A 19176-nucleotide genomic window follows, 5' to 3' on the forward strand; every position below is an offset into this window, starting at 1 on the left:
TTACCTCCACTGTATTCACATCCTACCATACCTTTTTCTGTACATTATACATTATAAAAGCTATTTTATCGCCCCCAGAAACCTGCCCCTTTTACTCTCTGTTCCGGACGTCCTAGACGACCAATTATCGTAGCTTTTAGCCATACCCTTATCCCACTCCTCCTCTGGCGACATTTTCAGACAAGACAGAAAAGCCAAAGGGGGCGGTGTTGCAATCAACAGCAGAGATAGCCTACAGAGTTCTGTCCTACTATCCAGGTCTGTACCCAAACAATATGAACTTCTACTTTTAAAAATCCACCTCTCTAAAGACATGTCTCTCATCGTTGCCGCCTGCTATAGACCACCCTCTGCCCCGAGCTGTGCTCTAAACACCATATGTGAACTGATTGCTTCCCATCTATCTTCAGAGATCATTCTGTTAGGTGACCTAAACTGGGACATGCTTCTTCAAATGATTGCCTCGCCTGGTTTACCAACTACTTCTCTGATAGAGTTCAATGTGTCAAATCGGAGGGCCTGTTGTCCGGGCCTCTGGCAGTCTCTATGGGGGTGCCACAGGGTTCAATTCTTGGGCCAACTCTCTTCTCTGTATACATCAATGATGTCGCTCTCGCTGTGGGTGAGTCTCTGATCCACCTTTACGCAGACGACACCATTCTGTATACTTCTGGCCCCTCTTTGGACACTTAACAACCCTCCAGACGAGCTTCAATGCCATATAACTCTCCTTCCGTGGCCTACAACTGCTCTTATATGCAAGTAAAACTAAATGCATGCTTTTCAACCAATTGCTGCCTGCACCTGCCCGCCAGTCCAGCATCACTACTCTGGACGGTTCTGACTTAGAATATGTGGACAACTACAAATACCTAGGTGTCTGGTTAGACTGCAAACTCTCCTTCCAGACTCACATCAAACATCCCCAAAAGTTAAATCTAGAATTGGCTTCCTATTTTGCAACAAAGCATCCTTCACTCATGCTGCCATACATACCCTCGCAAAACTGACCATCCTACCGATCCTCGACTTTTGCGATGTCATTTACAAAATAGCCTCCAATACCCTACTCAATAAATTGGATGCAGTCTATTACAGTGCCATCCATTTTGTCACCAAAGCCCCATATACTATCCACCACTGCGACCTGTATGCTCGCATTGGCTGGCCCTCGCTTCATACTCATCGCCAAACCCACTGGCTCCAGGTCATCTACAAGACCCTGCTAGGTAAAGTCCCCCCTTATCACAGTTCGCTGGTCACCATAGCAGCACCCACCTGCAGCACGCGCTCCAGCAGTTATATCTCTCTGGCCACCCCCAAAGCCAATTCCTCCTTTGGCCACCTCTCCTTAAAGTTCTCTGCTGCCAATGACTAAAATGAACTACAAAAATCTCTGAAACTGGAAACATTTATCTCCCCCACTAGCTTTAAGCACCAGCTGTCAGAGCAGCTCACAGATTACTGCACCTGTACATAGCCCATCTATAATTTAGCCCAAACAACTACCTCTTCCCCTACTGTATTTATTTATTTTGCTCCTTTGCACCCCATTAGGACTCTCTACTTTGCACATTCTTCCACTGCAAATCTACCATTCCAGTGTTTTACTTGCTCTATCGTATTTACTTCGCCACCATGGCCTTTTACCTCCCTTATCTCACCTCATTTGCTCACATTGTATATAAACTTATTTTCTACTGACTGTATGTTTGTTTTACACCATGTGTAACTTGTTCTCAACTTGCCTACCTGGTTAATTAAATAAAGGTGGAGGGGGAAAAAACGAAAAAAAAAAAAACGGACACACTTAGTCACATTAGCATTCAACTGTATTTATGAACGTACCCAGTAATGACCTTGTGGCTGTTAATAAAAATGCAAAGTGAATCTATACTGTTCCCATCTATACTAGCTAGAAAACTTCAAGCCGTTGGGGGACCAAGGAGGCAAACTTGAGCTATCGAGGGACCGGATGAACATTCGCTATCTTTCTAGTTAGCATTAACTAACGTTACAGGATAAGTTAAATACGTTATCTGGTTGATAACGCAGTATCAAGACAGAATGCGTTGAAGTGGTTAAACTCCATCCTTATGATTAGCTTGCCATCAATCCATGCCCGCATCTCTGTGGCAACTGACAACTTGTCAAGTTAACCAGCTGGGTAGTATGTTTACTTATAAACCAGGCTAGCTGGAAGGCAACGTATGATTGAGATGGACTCTATTGAACCCATGTGCCTGAGGTATATTTGTAGCTAGTTTACGTTACCTTATCAATTGTTTTACTTAACTACAAGACCGGTTAATGTTAGCTAGCTTAGCTACGTTGAATTATGTGTTAACAAGTAGTAAAGTTAGGTAGCTAGTAACGTTAGCAGGAGTGCTAGAAGTGTGGCACACATGTAGATGGCTAACTTAACATGACCTAACTTTAGCTTGTTAAAAGTCCTTTGCTTTTTAACAAGCTAAAGGTAGGTCAGTTAACTAATTAAACGTAGGCTAGCAATACTTCCTTCCACGGAATGACATTTGTAGCTGCTACGCTAAGTTTTCACATTTAGCTAACTATCCAAGTTAGCCAGCTGAATTGAAGTAGTTAACACGTTAGCTAGCTGACCTAACGTTACTGGAATGGATTACGGCTAGGTTTCTAACGTTATCTAACTTGTTAACTGTGGAAATGGAAAGTGACATAGCTAGCCAAATACACTAGCATGGCTTAAACAGTTAGCGAGCTAGCAATGTGATTAACGATACATAAGCCTAATGTTAATTGTTACATTTATATGGGGGTGCACGTTTTCCAACCAAGAGTGAACATTCTAGAACGTTGGTTAGACAGTTTACCAGTTAGCTATCTATCTTATTTGGCGATAGAGCTAGCGTTACGTTAGCTGGCTAGCTTGCAGTGTATGTTTCCAATGATAGCAATGTGACTGGCTAGTCAAAGTTACAGCGCAAACTTACCTTGGTCGCTGCCTGTCAGTCTTCCTATTCCAGAAACATATCCTCATTTACAATCCCCAATGCCTTACGGCGATACAGTCTCTTCTCCATGGAGCCCCCCAGATTTCCCAACGTACAACCCTCACTCCTCTGAATATAGATGTCAATTATTTTTCCAAATCAACAGCGCCTCTCAGTCAACGGCGGAAACGTAGTCGGTCTGACCATAGGGAAACCAACATTTCGATGCAGCTAGGCATGTATACTGTTAGCTGTTCGGGACATTAATTGTAACGAGCAGCATTACTTCCAAAGCATGACTAAAAATGACGACTACAAACCTGAAGACCCTGTTCTCTTTAAGGCTTTTTTGTGTATATTTCACAAAATGGCGCGTATTCCCAAACCTTTGCATCGAAACGGCCGGGCAGACTATAAACTACAGCCCACCAACGTACTCATGTAACGCCGTTGTAGCACAGCCGCTACGTTATAACCAACCCTTTTGATTATTTGAATCCATTTCTGTCATTTCTATGATTAGTGAATTTACTATTCTGTCGGGAAGGTAAAACATTTTTTGGAGAAAAGGAAAGTGGCTAACAAAATGGAGGCTGAATACGAACGTTACCATGACGACTATTATTCAAACGAATAAATTCCAGTCTCAGACCAATGACACGAAAAAAAAAGTGTTCGGTTGGTTCGCCATTGTATATATCATGCGGACGAAATTGAGAAAATTGGTGAAGCAAACAGGCAAAAATACGGGGGCTATTTCGAGATGACAAACTGGCATCTTTCACAGCAAAGAGCGAGGGAGTCCGGGGGATGACTAGAGGAGCAATGGTGGAAGTATTGTGTGATTCTATTTGCCCCGTACAGTTGGTGAGAATGAGTAGACGATGGTGAAGAAGAGTGTAGTAAAAATGGTTAAAGTTAGAAATTAACAGCAGTTTATGGTTGGAGAGTCTATTCATGAGCAAGGATTGTTTTTTGGGTGACCAGTTTGCCGTCTCGAAGATGTTGAAGGACGAGTTGGGTAAAGTGGGATTGGTCAGAGTGACCAGGACAGTAGCGGTATGATGTTGATTTCGTGTGTGGCGAAAGAAGAATGCTCTGTGGCTCAACATGTCGACATATGATGTGGAAAGCTATGCTTTTCAGAGTAGGGCACCGATTAAAGGTGTCATCTCTGGTGTCTTGTTGGACATAGAGGCTGTGTGGTTTAGGGATAACATTCCAGGAGTGGTAGACGCACTTTCCTTGAATTGAATGAAGGACGCAAAGAAGGAGCAAAGCCTATCGGTTTTACTGTCATTTGATGAAGTGGTTCTCCCAACTATTGTAAAAACCTGGGTATGTGAGATATGCGGTGAGACTGTATGTACAGAAGCCGCTGCAGTGTTACAATTGTAAAAAGTTTGGACACAAGTGGCAAGTGTTTGTTGAAAGAATAAATATGTAGTAGTTGAGTCAGATGAAGCATGTTGTGATGGGAATCACGTTCCCGTAGTGCCCTGTACGGATGAAGGAGGTTGCAGTAGCTAGGATCAGGGCCATCCAGCAGGTCTCCTATGTGGAGGCAGTGAAAATAGCTGAAGGAGTGAGTAGAGGACATGGTAGTGGATGTCCCACAGTCTGCAGTGAATCCCATGCAGGAGAAGGATCCCAACACGCTAATAGTGAAGGTGGACTTTGTTGTGTTTATAGCGCAAGTGATACATTGCACTAGTCAAACTAAGGCACTTAGTGGTCTGGCAACTTGCTTCAACCAAAGTGTGTGTGGGGGGTATATCAACAAGGACTCACACTGGCCTTGGCTAACAATGAAAGATAACTGATGGGTAAACGGGTGGATGGAACTTTTTCTCACTTGACTTCTCTCGAGTTGATCTTCTTCTCTGAGCTGGAGATCGGCCAGCATGCTCTGCTCCACTTCAGCGGTGGGCGGAGCTATGGCTCTGATATGATGAACTACAAATACTTCACAGCCTTTTGTACAGTTGGCGTGGGAAGATGGTCAATTCAGTCTGACACTCAAACCAGCTTGCAAACAATATAAGCATAGAGCTCTCATCTAATTGGCCAGTAATGCCATCAATTATAAATGTAACAATATATTTTTATTTTTTTTCACCTTTATTTAACCAGGTAGGCTAGTTGAACAAGTTCTCATTTACAACTGCGACCTGGCCAAGATAAAGCATAGCAGTGTGAACAGACAGCAACACAGAGTTACACATGGAGTAAACAACACAGTAGAAATTGTTTTTTTAATTTAAAAAAAGGCTATATACATTGTGTGCAAAAGGCATGAGGAGGTAGGCGAATAATTACAATTTAGCAGATTAACACTGGAGTGATAAATGATCAGATGGTCATGTGCAGGTAGAGATACTGGTGTGCAAAAGAGCAGAAAAGTAAATAAATAAAAACAGTATGGGGATGAGGTAGATAAATTGGGTGGGCTATTTACCGATGAACTATGTACAGCTGCAGCGATTGGTTAGCTGCTCAGATAGCAGATGTTTAAAGTTGGTGAGGGAGATAAAAGTCTCCAACTTTAACGATTTTTGCAATTCGTTCCAGTCACAGGCAGCAGAGAACTGGAAGGAAAGGTGGCCAAATGAGGTGTTGGCTTTAGGGATGATCAGTGAGATACACCTGCTGGAGCGCGAGCTACGGGTGGGTGTTGCCATCGTGACCAGTGAACTGAGATTTATTTTATTTAAACATTTTTTTACCTTTATTTAACCAGGCAAGTCAGTTAAGAACACATTCTTATTTTCAATGACGGCCTGGGAACAGTGGGTTAACTGCCTGTTCAGGGGCAGAACGACAGATTTGTACCTTGTCAGCTCGGGGGTTTGAACTCGCAACCTTCCGGTTACTAGTCCAACGCTCTAACCACTAGGCTACCCTAGTGGCGGATCTTTACCTAGCATGGACTTGTAGATGACCTGGAGCCAGTGGGTCTGGCGATGAATATGTAGCGAGGGCCAGCCGACTAGAGCATACAGGTCGCAGTGGTGGGTGGTATAAGGTTCTTTAGTAACAAAGCGGATGGCACTGTGATAAACTGCATCCAGTTTGCTGAGTAGAGTATTGGAAGCTATTTTGTAGATGACATCGCCGAAGTCGAGGATCGGTGGGATAGCCAGTTTTACTAGGGTAAGTTTGGCGGCGTGAGTGAAAGAGGCTTTGTTGCAAAATAGAAAGCCGATTCTAGATTTGATTTTGGATTGGAGATGTTTGATATGAGTCTGGAAGGAGAGTTTACAGTCTAGCCAGACACCTAGGTACTTATAGATGTCCACATATTCTAGGTCGGAACCATCCAGAGTGGTAATGCTAGTCGGGCGTGCGGGTGCAGGCAGCGAACGATTGAAAAGCATGCATTTGGTTTTACTAGCGTTTAAGAGCAGTTGGAGGCCATGGAAGGAGTGTTGTATGGCATTGAAGCTCGATTGGAGGTTAGATAGCAGTGTCCAAGGAAGGGCCAGAAGTATACAGAATGGTGTCGTCTGCGTAGAGGTGGATCAGGGAATCGCCCGCAGCAAGAGCAACATCCTTGATATATACAGAAAAAAAGAGTCGGCCCGAGAATTGAACCCTGTGGCACCCCCATAGGTCATGACTAGAAGGCATCCAGCATCTGTCAAATTAAAGTCAGCTTAAATTTTACACGGCAGGTTAGGACAATTATCATAGCAGGTTAGGAGAATTAGGTTAAGGTTAGGAAAAGGGTTAGAGTTCAAATGCAAAAAAATGTATACTTTTAATGTTATCTTGACAAAATCTGGAGCCCTTCAAGGTTTATTGGAAATGTACACTCATAAGGTGTATTTTTGCCACCTACTGTTCATGGCATTGCGAGTACCCCCCAGGGGTATCCCCATCGGGGATACGCCAAATATAAATATGATTGACAATTAAAAATTCAAACAGTACATTTATATTTTCCAACGGGGCTATATATTTGGGTGAGGTTTTTTCTCGCCTGAGTAGGTAACCTCGTTTCACTGCCAAAAAAATAAAATTAAACCATCTATTGTTCAGCGAAATAACAACACAATGTCAACTACCGGTAGCTTAGTCAAATAATTAACATCCAATCACATTAACCGTTACTCTCTCGCGGGAAACCTTCACTCTTGCGCAGACATTTAGAAACGAAACATGACAATTTGAAAAATAAGCCACAGGAGTTTGAGCGAGAATAAAGACGACTTTTGAGTTGTAAGACATGTATAAAAGTGTAACCGATGTGAAATGGCTAGCTAGTTAGCGGTGGTGCGCGCTAAATAGCGTTTCAATCGGTGACGTTACTTGCTCTGAAACCTTGAAGTAGTTGACTTTTGTGGCGCGATGGGTAACGATGCTTCGAGCGTGGCTGTGGTTGATGTGTGCAGAGGGTCCCTGGTTTGAGCCCAGGTTGGGGCGAGGAGAGGGACGGAAGCAATACTGTTACATTGATGCTGTTGACCCGGATCACTGGTTGCCGTGGAAAAGAAAGAGGTCAAAAGGGGGGTGAGTGCAACTGATGTGAAATGGCTAGCTAGTTAGCGGTGGTGTGCTCTAATAGCATTTTTAATCTGTGACATCACTCGCTCTGAGACCTTGAAGTAGTTGTTCCCCTTGCTCTGCAAGAGCCGTGGCTTTTGTGGCGCGATGGGTAACGATGCTTCGAGGGTGGTTGTTGTCGATGTGTGCAGAGGGTCCCTGGTTCGAACTCAGGAAGGGGAGAGGGACGGAAGCTATACTGTTACAAAAGCAACAGATACCATTAATAAGAAGGGTTTAGAAGTGTCTTTTATGGTGAGGTGGCTAGGACAGGCAAGCCCCATACTATTGTGGAGGATTTAATTTTTCCTGCTGCCGCGGATATGGCTGGGATGATGTTGGTGGAAAAGGCCCAAAAAACTATACAAACAATGCCTTAATCAAACAACACTGTTTCACAAAGCATCAGTAACATGGCAGGAGATGCTTTGAAACAATTACTGCTTTGCATGCAAGCCAGTGAATTATATGTGTTACAGCTGGATGAGTCAACAGACGTGGCAGGCCTGGCACAGCTCCTGTTATATGTCCGTTACGTTTATGAGGGGTCAATTAAGGAAAACATCCTCTTCTGCAAACCATTGGAAACCAGGACAACATGAGAGGATATTTTTAAAGTACTGGACAGCTTTGTGACATCAAATGTACTTTGTTGGTCAAGATGTGTTGGTATCTGTACTGATGGCGCAAAAGCTATGACAGGGAGACATAGTGGAGTGGTAACGCGCGTGCAAGCAGTTGCTCCCGACACCACTTGGAGCATCCACTGAGAGGCTCTTGCTGCCAACAGAATGCCTGACAGCTTGAAAGATATTCTGGACACGACAATGAAAATGGTTGAAAGCGCGAACCACTGCTTTTAATCAGGGCAAGGTGACCGGAAACATGACCGAATACAAACAGTGTAGGTATTCCCTCCGCAAGGCAATCAAACAAGTTAAGCGTCAGTATAGAGACAAAGTAGAATCTCAATTCAACGGCTCAGACACAAGAGGTATGTGGCAGGGTCTACAGTCAATCACGGATTACAAAAAGAAAACCAGCCCAGTCACGGACCAGGATGTCTTGCTCCCAGGCAGACTAAATAACTTTTTTGCCCGCTTTGAGGACAATACAGTGCCACTGACACGGCCTGCAACCAAAACATGCGGACTCTCCTTCACTGCAGCCGACGTGAGGAAAACATTTAAACGTGTCAACCCTCGCAAGGCTGCAGGCCCAGACGGCATCCCCAGCCGCGCCCTCAGAGCATGCGCAGACCAGCTGGCCGGTGTGTTTACGGACATATTCAATCAATCCCTATCCCAGTCTGTTGTTCCCACATGCTTCAAGAGGGCCACCATTGTTCCTGTTCCCAAGAAAGCTAAGGTAACTGAGCTAAACGACTACCGCCCCGTAGCACTCACTTCCGTCATCATGAAGTGCTTTGAGAGACTAGTCAAGGACCATATCACCTCCACCCTACCGGACACCCTAGACCCACTCCAATTTGCTTACCGCCCCAAATAGGTCCACAGACGATGCAATCTCAACCACACTGCACACTGCCCTAACCCATCTGGACAAGAGGAATACCTATGTGAGAATGCTGTTCATCGACTACAGCTCGGCATTTAACACCATAGTGCCCTCCAAGCTCGTCATCAAGCTCGAGACCCTGGGTCTCGACCCCGCCCTGTGCAACTGGGTACTGGACTTCCTGACGGGCCGCCCCCAGGTGGTGAGGGTAGGCAACAACATCTCCACCCCGCTGATCCTCAACACTGGGGCCCCACAAGGGTGCGTTCTGAGCCTTCTCCTGTACTCCCTGTTCACCCACGACTGCGTGGCCACGCACGCCTCCAACTCAATCATCAAGTTTGCGGACGACACAACAGTGGTAGGCTTGATTACCAAAAACGACGAGACGGCCTACAGGGAGGAGGTGAGGGCCCTCGGAGTGTGGTGTCAGGAAAATAACCTCACACTCAACGTCAACAAAACTAAGGAGATGATTGTGGACTTCAGGAAACAGCAGAGGGAACACCCCCCTATCCACATCGATGGAACAGTAGTGGAGAGGGTAGTAAGTTTTAAGTTCCTCGGCGTACACATCACAGACAAACTGAATAGGTCCACCCACACAGACAGCATCGTGAAGAAGGCGCAGCAGCGCCTCTTCAACCTCAGGAGGCTGAAGAAATTCGGCTTGTCACCAAAAGCACTCACAAACTTCTACAGATGCACAATCGAGAGCATCCTGGCGGGCTGTATCACCGCCTGGTACGGCAACTGCTCCGCCCACAACCGTAAGGCTCTCCAGAGGGTAGTGAGGTCTGCACAACGCATCACCGGGGGCAAACTAACTGCCCTCCAGGACACCTACACCACCCGATGTCACAGGAAGGCCATAAAGATCATCAAGGACAACAACCACCCGAGCCACTGCCTGTTCACCCCGCTATCATCCAGAAGGCGAGGTCAGTACAGGTGCATCAAAGCTGGGACCGAGAGACTGAAAAACAGCTTCTATCTCAAGGCCATCAGTTAAACAGCCACCACTAACATTGAGTGGCTGCTGCCAACACACTGACTCAACTCCAGCCACTTTAATAATGGGAATTGATGGGAAATTATGTCAAATATCACTAGCCACTTTAAACAATGCTACCTAATATAATGTTTACATACCCTACATTATTCATCTCATATATATACGTATATACTGTACTCTATATCATCTACTGCATCTTTATTACATTTATGTAATACATGTATCACTAGCCACTTTAACTATGCCACTTTGTTTACATACTCATCTCATATGTATATACTGTATCTTGCCTATGCCGCTCTGTACCATCACTCATTCATATATCTTTATGTACATATTCTTTATCCCCTTACACTTGTGTCTATAAGGTAGTAGGTTTGGAATTGTTAGCTAGATTACTTGTTGGTTATTACTGCATTGTCGGAACTAGAAGCACAAGCATTTCGCTACACTCGCATTAACATCTGCTAACCATGTGTATGTGACAAATAAAATTTGATTTGGTTAACTTTTTTAAAGCAAGACCCCTAAACTCTCATGTATTCTCTGCATTATACAATGACCCTGGTGCTGGAGGGTGTACGCAGCTGGAGGTTGAATGTTTGAAGGGGTACAGGACTATAAAAGGTTTGGGAACCACTGAGCAACAATATGTTTTTTAAAAACGGGCCTGGAAGTGTTTTTCAGTTGATAGTTGTGTTTAGTTGTTTAAGGTTCCAAACATGTCATTTTGTAACCCATCTAGTGACTGCATAGGTTTCAAGTATCATGCTAGATAGTCTTGGGTGTTAGCCTGAGAGAAGTTACAAGAGAGACGGGTGGGACAAAAGTAACAATGTAAACTGATGACCTGGAATAAAACAAAACATTAAAGCACAGCCCATTGTCTCTTCTAGTTGATATTGCTTTTATAATGTTAGCAAAATATCAACAAGTGACAATGTATGAAAGTTATGACATCATTAGCATTATGCCTTAATCAATTGACTTGATGGATCAGCTTCTCACATAAGCTTTTATTGACATCTTCGTGGTTAAAATGTATTTAAGCAGTAAGGCCTGAAGAGATGAGGTATATGACCAAAATACCACAGCTAAAGGCTGTTGGTATGCACAACGTAATGCCTTGACATAGCCCTTAGCCGTGCTATATTGGCCATATATCACAAACCCAGAGGTGCCTTATTGCTATTATAAACTGGTTACCAAAGTAATTAGAGCATTACAAATAAATGTTTTGTCTTACCCGTGGTATAAGGTCCGATTTACCACAGCTGTCAGCCAATCAGCATTCAGGTCTCGAACCACCCGGTCTATAATTATCTTCATGATTCCGGTGGTCAATTACCTTATGTCAAGCCATGAAAAGGTGATAAACATGATGAGTTGCCGTTTGTGACGAGAATAAATACGTTTATTCTATCAAGACAGGATGAGTGCGCATGACAATGACAGCTGGAGCTCACCTGATTGGTAGGGCTAAGCATGAACTCATTGAAAATGTGGAACAACATTTCCTACTACATTCCCACTAAAGTGAGATGAGAAAATTATGGTTAATATAGCTATTATGTGATCCATTTTAGTCCAATTAATATTGTAAGGCAAAATATTGCAATGTTGACGCATGTTTAATTTGGTTAACCTATAGCATGGTTAACGTATAGCATTAATTATTCAAATTGACACAAACATGGAATTATGGCTGATTTGTTGAAAGTAATGAGTATTAAAAGCCAGAAACATGGAGATAAGACAGATATTGTGCACTTCTCACCAGCTGTTACTTCCATCCCAAGGCTGTGTTACTCCCACCCAACCGGCAGGTACAAAAGTAAGGTCGTGGTAGTTTTGTTTTTGGTCTATTTAATTTAAACTCATTTACCCTATAAATTAAATTACAGTTGCTAATGGTAGAGGAAATATATAAGTTGTTTGTAATCAAATATGGTGACCCTAGCTCTATCGATCTAGGATAAATTAGGAAAAGAAATTAGGAAAAAAATAATTGTAACTCTTGAACCAGTCCAGCTAGAAACACCAAACCATCTTTCACATGTTCAGGCTATCCTGTCATTTAAACCAACCAACCAATCTTTTAAACTATAACCAGTCAACTACTGCCGACACTACCACTGACTTTCACATGTTCAGGCTATTCTAACTTCAAATTCTTTAAAACTTTTACAACTACAGTACCAGTCAAAAGTTTGGACACACCTACTCATTCAAGGGTTTTTCTTTATTTTTACTATTTTCTACGTTGTAGAATAATAGTGAAGACATCAGAACTATGAAATAACACATATGTAATCATGTTGTAACCAAAAAAGTGTTAAACAAATCAAAATATATTTTTTTCTATTTGAGATTCTTCCAAGCAGCCACCCTTTGCCTTGATTTCTCTCAACCAGCTTCATGAGGTAGTCACCTGGAATGCATTTCAATTATCAGTTATGCCTTGTTGAAAGTTAATTTGCGGAATTGATTTCCTTCTTAAGGCATTTGAGCCAATCAGTTGTGTTGTGACAAGACAGGGGTGGTATACAGAAGATAGCACTATTTGGTAAAATGCCAAGTCCATATTATGGCAAGAACAGCTCAAATAAGCAAATGTAAAGGACAGTCCATCATTACTTTAAGACATGAAGGTCAGTCAATACAGAACATTTCAAGAACTTTTAAAGTTTTTTCAAGTGCAGTTACAAAAACCATCAAGCGCTATGATGAAAATGGCTCTCATGAGGACCGCCACAGGAAAGGAAGACCCAGAGTTACCTCTGCTGCAGAGGATAAGTTCATTAGAGTTACCAGCCTCAGAAATTGCAGGCCAAGTAAAGGCTTCACAGAGTTCAAGTAACAGACATCTCAACATCAACTGTTCAGAGGAGACTGTGTGAATCAGGCCTTATTACTGCAATTACTACAAAGAAACCACTATTAAAGGACACCAACAAGAGACTTGCATGGGTCAAAAAAACGAGCAATGGACATTAGACCAGTGAAAATCTGTCCTTTGGTCTGATGAGTCCAAATTTGAAATTCTTGGTTCCAACCACCGTGTCTTTGTGAGACGGAGATTAGGTGAACGGATTATTTCTGCATGTGTGGTTCCCACTGTGAAGCATGGAAGATGAGGTGTGATGTGTGGGGTGCTTTGCTGGTGACACTGTCAGTGATTTATTTAGAATTCAAGACACACTTAACCAGCATGGCTACCATAGCATTCTGCAGCGATATGCCATCCCATCTGGCTTGCGCTTAGTGGGACCATCATTTGTTTTTCAACAGGACAATGATCCAACACACCTGTTGAAGGAAAAGCAGCCAACAAGTGCACCGTATTTGTGGGACCTCCTTCAAGACTGTGGGAAAAGCATTCCAGGTGAAGCTGGTTGAGAGCATGCCAAGAGTGTGCAAAGCTCTATAACGTAACAAAACGTGGAATAAGGGTAGGGGTCTGAATACTTTCTGAATGCACTGTATATGCCTCCACAATCCAATGAGGTAACCGCTGCTTAGAGATTGCTTTACCTCGAACTGAATTAGCAAAACAGAAACTGGGAGGGCTTAAAAATAAACGACACTGTTATCTCATGATGCGTAAAGATCTACGTCTGCCCTGCCGACTTTCTCCCATATCTGGCCAACCACCCACTGGTGTAGTCTCCACTCCTGAAGAGAGCACTGCTCCACCCTGGATGTGTGTAACACTACTCATTCCCTAGACTCTGCTGCTACCAGCCAATACCCTTAGCCCCTGGCCGCTCAAGGGTGCCAGAGCTTCTTCCACCACCTTTGAAATGTGAGAGGAACAAGCCGAATGGGAGTACCAAAAATGTGTCTATCATCTTGGAATGGAATCACAGGAACTTTCTGTGAAAGTACCATCCTTTAGGTCGATGGTGATGAACCAATTGCCGGGACGCACGGATCGCAACAGCCGCTGGTTTGTGAGCATCTTGAATTTGCGAACTCTGAGACGTTTGTTCAGGGCACGCATGTCTAGAATGGGGCGTAAACCCCCGTCCCTGTTCAGAACCAGGAAATACCGTCTGTACCAGCCGTACTGGGCTTCCGACAGAGGAACCACTCGTATTGCCCATTTCTGGAGCAGGGAGGATATTTTCTCACTTAATACTGGCGCTGAGGCCAGGGGAACAGTCGACATGATGACACTGCAAAAACTTGGGGGGCGTACAACGAATTGTAGCCTGTGCCCCAACGTAATTTTCTCTTTATCCAGGGCGAAACTGCTCATGCGCACCACTGATTGGAACAGGCATCGAGTCTCCCGTAACCGCCATCTGAGGGAGCATGACAGGGAGATTTTTTTTTATTACCTCCACCACTCTTGAAAACCTTGTCTGAATGTGGAGGGACATGTTTTATTGAACTCACAAAACTCCTGAAACCTGAAAACAATGGGGTTGAAACAATGTATTTCGGTGCAAATGTTTGTTTGAATCCTGGTCCACTCTGGGTTCGGGGGGGCTTCGGCCATCTGTGAGTTCTGAGTACTGTTGTCACCACAGATGTTTGGGGCAGCTGACAAGGGAGGACCCAATGCCGTGCCACACCGAACTACATGCACCGTGGCAGGACCATCTCGCACTTCGCCCCTGGAAGCAACGCCGCGCTTGTACCAGGCAGACAGGCATTGCGCCTGGGAACCAGGCTGGTCCGACCTGGTGCCCGGCTCGGCCCCCGGGGCAGCTCGCTTAGCTGGCGGAGCTCTGCCTGTCGGCCTTCCGGAAGGTGCCCCCCAAAGGACCTTCAAAAGAGAAAAAAACATTTTTTTATTTCACCTTTATTTAACCAGGTAGGCTAGTTGAGAACAAGTTCTCATTTACAACTGCGACCTGGCCAAGATAAAGCATAGCAGTGTGAACAGACAGCAACACAAAGTTACACATGGAGTACACAATTAACAAGTCAATAACATAGTAGGGGAAAAAAAGAGAGTCTATATACATTGTGTGCAAAAGGCATGAGGGAGGTAGGCGAATAATTACAATTTTGCAGATTAACACTGGAGTGATAAATGATCAGATGGTCATGTACAGGTAGAGATATTGGTGTGCAAAAGAGCAGAAAAGTAAATAAAAACAGTATGGGGATGAGGTAGGTAAAAATGGGTGGGCTATTTGCCGATAGACTATGTACAGCTGCAGTGATCGGTTAGCTGCTCAGATAGCAGATGTTTGAAGTTGGTGAGGGAGATAAGTCTCCAACTTCAGCGATTTTTTACAATTCGTTCCAGTCACAGGCAGCAGAGAACTGGAACGAAAGGCGGCCAAATGAGGTGTTGGCTTTAGGGATGATCAGTGAGATACACCTGCTGGAGCGCGTGCTACGGATGACCAGTGAACTGAGATAAGGCGGAGCTTTACCTAGCATGGACTTGTAGATGACCTGGAGCCAGTGGGTCTGGCGACGAATATGTAGCGAGGGCCAGCCGACTAGAGCGTACAAGTCGCAGTGGTGGGTGGTATAAGGTGCTTTAGTGACAAAACGGATGGCACTGTGATAAACTGCATCCAGTTTGCTGAGTAGAGTGTTGGAAGCAATTTTGTAGATGACATGATACATGATAACACTAGTAGAGTCCATTTTTAAAATGTATACTATAAGTATTCCCTTCGGTCTTACATTCATATTTAATGACACGTCAACAATAATCATTTTTACTTACAAATTTTGCCCCGTGTCTGATATCATCGTAGTCCACAAACTCTGGACCAGAGTATGAATCTGACATTTTGGTAAGTCTGAAATAAGAATCATGTCATGACAATACACAGTAGCTAACTAACATTGCATGAGTTAACGTTCGCTAGTTAGTTATATCGACATGCCAACTAGCCAAGTTAGCTAGCTATTACTCAGTGAACATGTAACGTTACCAAGATAACGTACCACAGGTTAATTGACTGCTAAAACGAGCTAACTAACGTTAGCTAAAAGTGACAATTCCGCCTCTAAATAACTTGTCTAGCTAAGTGCTAACATTACAATAAACTGGGTTAGTTAGCTAACGTTATCTGGTATTGTGCTTCCTACCAGAAGCTAACTAACTAGAACGTTAGCTTGATGATAGACAGGAAAGTTATACATCCATCCAACTAGTGAGCCATTGTCTAACTACAGGGGGGGGGCATCTGATTGCCCGGAGCATCGAACCTCACCTTGAAACAAACGTTAGATTTGTTGGCTCGCTTACTAGCAACTACGCACCGTTCTTTCCTCGCTTTGCCGCGACAACATTCAGCTACTTTATCTCGACACCACGACCATTAAGTACACTAGCTACAAAAAAAATAATTGCCAGTGCACACACCTTGCTTTTCTTGTTCACTTCTTGAAATTATTTGTAAATCTGTTTTATGGTTTGCAACATGTTCATTAAGGAGGCGTTGCTTGCATTTATAATATGTTGCTAGTTTCCTAACCACATCACACATACGTACATAAATAAATAAGCAGTCATAAACCCCGCCTATTTCTACAATGTGTCTTCTTAAAATGTTATTTTAAACCTAACCTTAACCACACTGATAACCGTATGCCTAACCTTAAATTAAAACCACATTTTTATTTTAATGAATTTTTACGGTATAGCGAGTGGAACCATTCCACCTAGTTTACGTTCACATGACAAAGTCACATGACAAAGTTACCAACATCCACTTCCGGAATGTAGAGAAACAAAATAATGAAGATGGTTAGAAGATTCCCTTCCTAGCCCAACGAAAAAGCGTCACGTCTCTGTATCTTCGAACGAAGCATGCTGATGTTGTGGTGAATATATGTAATCATACATATAGCCTGTTACAACCAATCAATTCAGCTGTGTTATATTTAACTCTATCTCATCTCTCTTTTCTATGTGGATTCAGATTGTGATGGTGGAAAATTCTCCCTCCCCCCTGCCAGAAAGAGCCATCTACGGCTTTGTTCTGTTCCTTGGCTCACAATTTGGCTTCTGTAAGTCCCAGTCATATGTCCTTTGTGTTTAGTCTGTTTAAGGCAATTACTGTTGAAGTTGGGGATTCAATGCCATATCATTATCTGTAGGCTATGTGAAAATGCCAATGTGCTCTCAGATGTAGTGTCAATCAGAATTGTTTTATGTACTTTATGTTTTTGACCCTTTTCTGCTCCTTCTGCAGGTTTGTATTTGGTGTGGGCCTATGTACCAGATGAATGGCTTCATTCAATAGGGCTTACTTACTGGCCTCAAAAGTAAGTCAATCGAAATGAGACCACTGAACATGTTTATGATTTACTTAATAATCCATATAGACAAATAATACATTATATCAGGTAGAGCTACATTACTGAACTTATTGACAATCTGCTAGTCTTTTTCCTTGATACCCGTATTTTGTATATTACCCATGATGGTCCTGAGTGAGTTTATTTTTTATATCCCGTCTGCTGTCTCTGTAGGTATTGGGCTGTTGCTGTGCCAATCTATCTGCTAGCTGCAGTAGTAGTCTGTATAGTCATGTTGTTTGGGGTGAACATGATTAACACTGCTCCACTCAGCTCAGTGGACAACATAACAGGTAAGCATCAGGCAGCTGGAGACTGACTGTATGGACACAATGTCTATACAGTCAGTTGGAATTACTGTATGTCTGATCTGAAAGTATAATTCGTGAGAATCTGCATTGTAAGATTTCAGTATACCAGACCTGTGTGAGTGCCGGAAATGTTTTCCCTTGATTTTCATGGTAACTTAATTCAGTGATCAGGTTCATCTGGTTCCTCCAGATGTCTGGAAAGTTCTACAATCATTCTATTGTTGTGAATTCATATCTTTGTCCTGGTTTTAAACCAAGAAGTCCCATTTGACATGAAAATAAAAACATTTTGTAGTGAGTCATGGCCGAGAAAGGAAACTGAACTCCAAAATTGTCCAAAATTAGACTAACAGATGACAGTATTTACTACCTATAAGTTTTTAGCGCTAAAGGATTTTGTACCATAGATTTGTTTTCTATTCGTTTTTCTAATATCTGCCTCTCTTAGTCTAGTAACCTTCACTGTAACCTATAGCCTACCTTATTGTCTTGAACAGATGTCTATGCCAGAGGTCAGCGGATAGATGATTGCCAGAAGAGGGCCATACCCAGATTAAAGGATGTTTCCATCAGTGAAGTGAACAGAATTTTTTATTTATCACCTCAATGACAACCAGATTCGTCGCAAAGTGAATACGGGACCAGGAAGTATGGCATTACCTCAGTGAGGATGCTGACTAAGAAAATTAACAAATAGATGATTGATTGCACTGTTTTATATGCACTGCAGAGATAATTGCTTGATGGAAAAGTGTTTTCTCATATGATCTTTATTTAGTATTTGTCAAGAGCTACAGTTTTTTCCCCCTATTGTAAATGTCTTTCAAATTATTTCCTTTTTTTATTGGAATTTTCATTTTGTGGTTTAAATGATTTGGGCCTGGATTCACAAGTCGTCTGAAAAATAAATCTCAGAAGCTCCTCAAGAAGAGCATTCCGTAGAAAGTTCTTGGATGCAATTTTGTAACATTTATCACAAACTTCACACACATTTTCATGTTAATATGTTCATTATCTTCTCGTTTTAAAACCATGTGAACTGATATTAATTATTGTATTTGTGCTTTTTGGTTTAACTTATATAGGATTCCAGGCTGTGGATATGCTGTTGATCAATGGTATTAATCTTAAAATATACCTGCATGATATAAGGTATTGCGCGCCTGAGGTAGAGTACCTCATGGTAAACTGTAGACCACGCTTCCTACCAAGAGTTTTCATCTATATTATTCATAGCCGTCTATTTACCACCACAAACCGATTTCAAGGTCTAGGACCGCACTCAACGAGCTGTATAAGTCCATAAGCAAACAAGAAAATGCTCATCTAGAAGCGGTGCTCCTAGTGCCCAGGGACTTTAATGCATGCAAACTTAAATCCGTTGTACCTAATTTCTACAAGCATGTCACGTGCAACCAGAGGGAAAAAACTCTAGACCACCTTAACTCCACACACAGAGACGTATACAAAGCTTGCCCTCCTTTTGGTAAATCTGACCATAATCCTATCCTGATTCCTGCTTATAAGCAAAAAAGCA

The 19176-nt window shown here is 42.9% G+C and overlaps 2 protein-coding genes and 1 long non-coding RNA gene across 7 annotated transcripts in view; 1 reads left to right on the forward strand and 2 right to left on the reverse strand.

The window, feature by feature from the left end:
- Window positions 1-3274, reverse strand: part of LOC115105691 (dual specificity tyrosine-phosphorylation-regulated kinase 1A-like) — a 37273-nt gene extending 33999 nt beyond the window's left edge. Inside the window, exon 1 of one of the 3 annotated variants that reach the window (XM_065023729.1) lies at window positions 2973-3274. The gene's annotated coding sequence lies outside the window, so the exon portion shown is untranslated. The remainder of the gene's footprint in view (window positions 1-2972) is intronic. The other 2 variants (XM_029627987.2, XM_065023730.1) reach the window with 2 other exon arrangements.
- Window positions 3275-12273: 8999 nt separating this feature from the next.
- LOC115105690 (uncharacterized) lies at window positions 12274-16856 on the reverse strand. Of its 3 annotated transcripts, XR_010464917.1 has the most exons (4): window positions 16239-16856; window positions 15746-15821; window positions 15444-15598; window positions 12274-14824 (listed from the first exon to the last, which is right to left on the reverse strand). It is a non-coding gene; the product is annotated as an uncharacterized LOC115105690 (long non-coding RNA). The 3 variants fall into 3 exon arrangements; XR_003859901.2 differs by lacking the exon at window positions 12274-14824 and having other exon boundaries at window positions 14835-15551; window positions 16239-16853; XR_003859902.2 differs by lacking the exon at window positions 12274-14824 and having other exon boundaries at window positions 14835-15598; window positions 16239-16851.
- On the forward strand, window positions 16847-18587 carry pigp (phosphatidylinositol glycan anchor biosynthesis, class P). The gene is made up of 5 exons (XM_029627983.2): window positions 16847-16851; window positions 16950-17037; window positions 17223-17295; window positions 17503-17621; window positions 18137-18587. The coding sequence occupies exons 2-5, from the start codon at window positions 16956-16958 to the stop codon at window positions 18247-18249; spliced, it is 387 nt and encodes a 128-aa protein (XP_029483843.1). The 5' UTR covers window positions 16847-16851; window positions 16950-16955; the 3' UTR covers window positions 18250-18587.
- Window positions 18588-19176: the final 589 nt, after the last annotated feature.

This window comes from Oncorhynchus nerka, linkage group LG10 (assembly GCF_034236695.1).
Source record: "Oncorhynchus nerka isolate Pitt River linkage group LG10, Oner_Uvic_2.0, whole genome shotgun sequence".
In the NCBI taxonomy this organism is placed as follows: Eukaryota; Metazoa; Chordata; class Actinopteri; order Salmoniformes; family Salmonidae; genus Oncorhynchus; species Oncorhynchus nerka.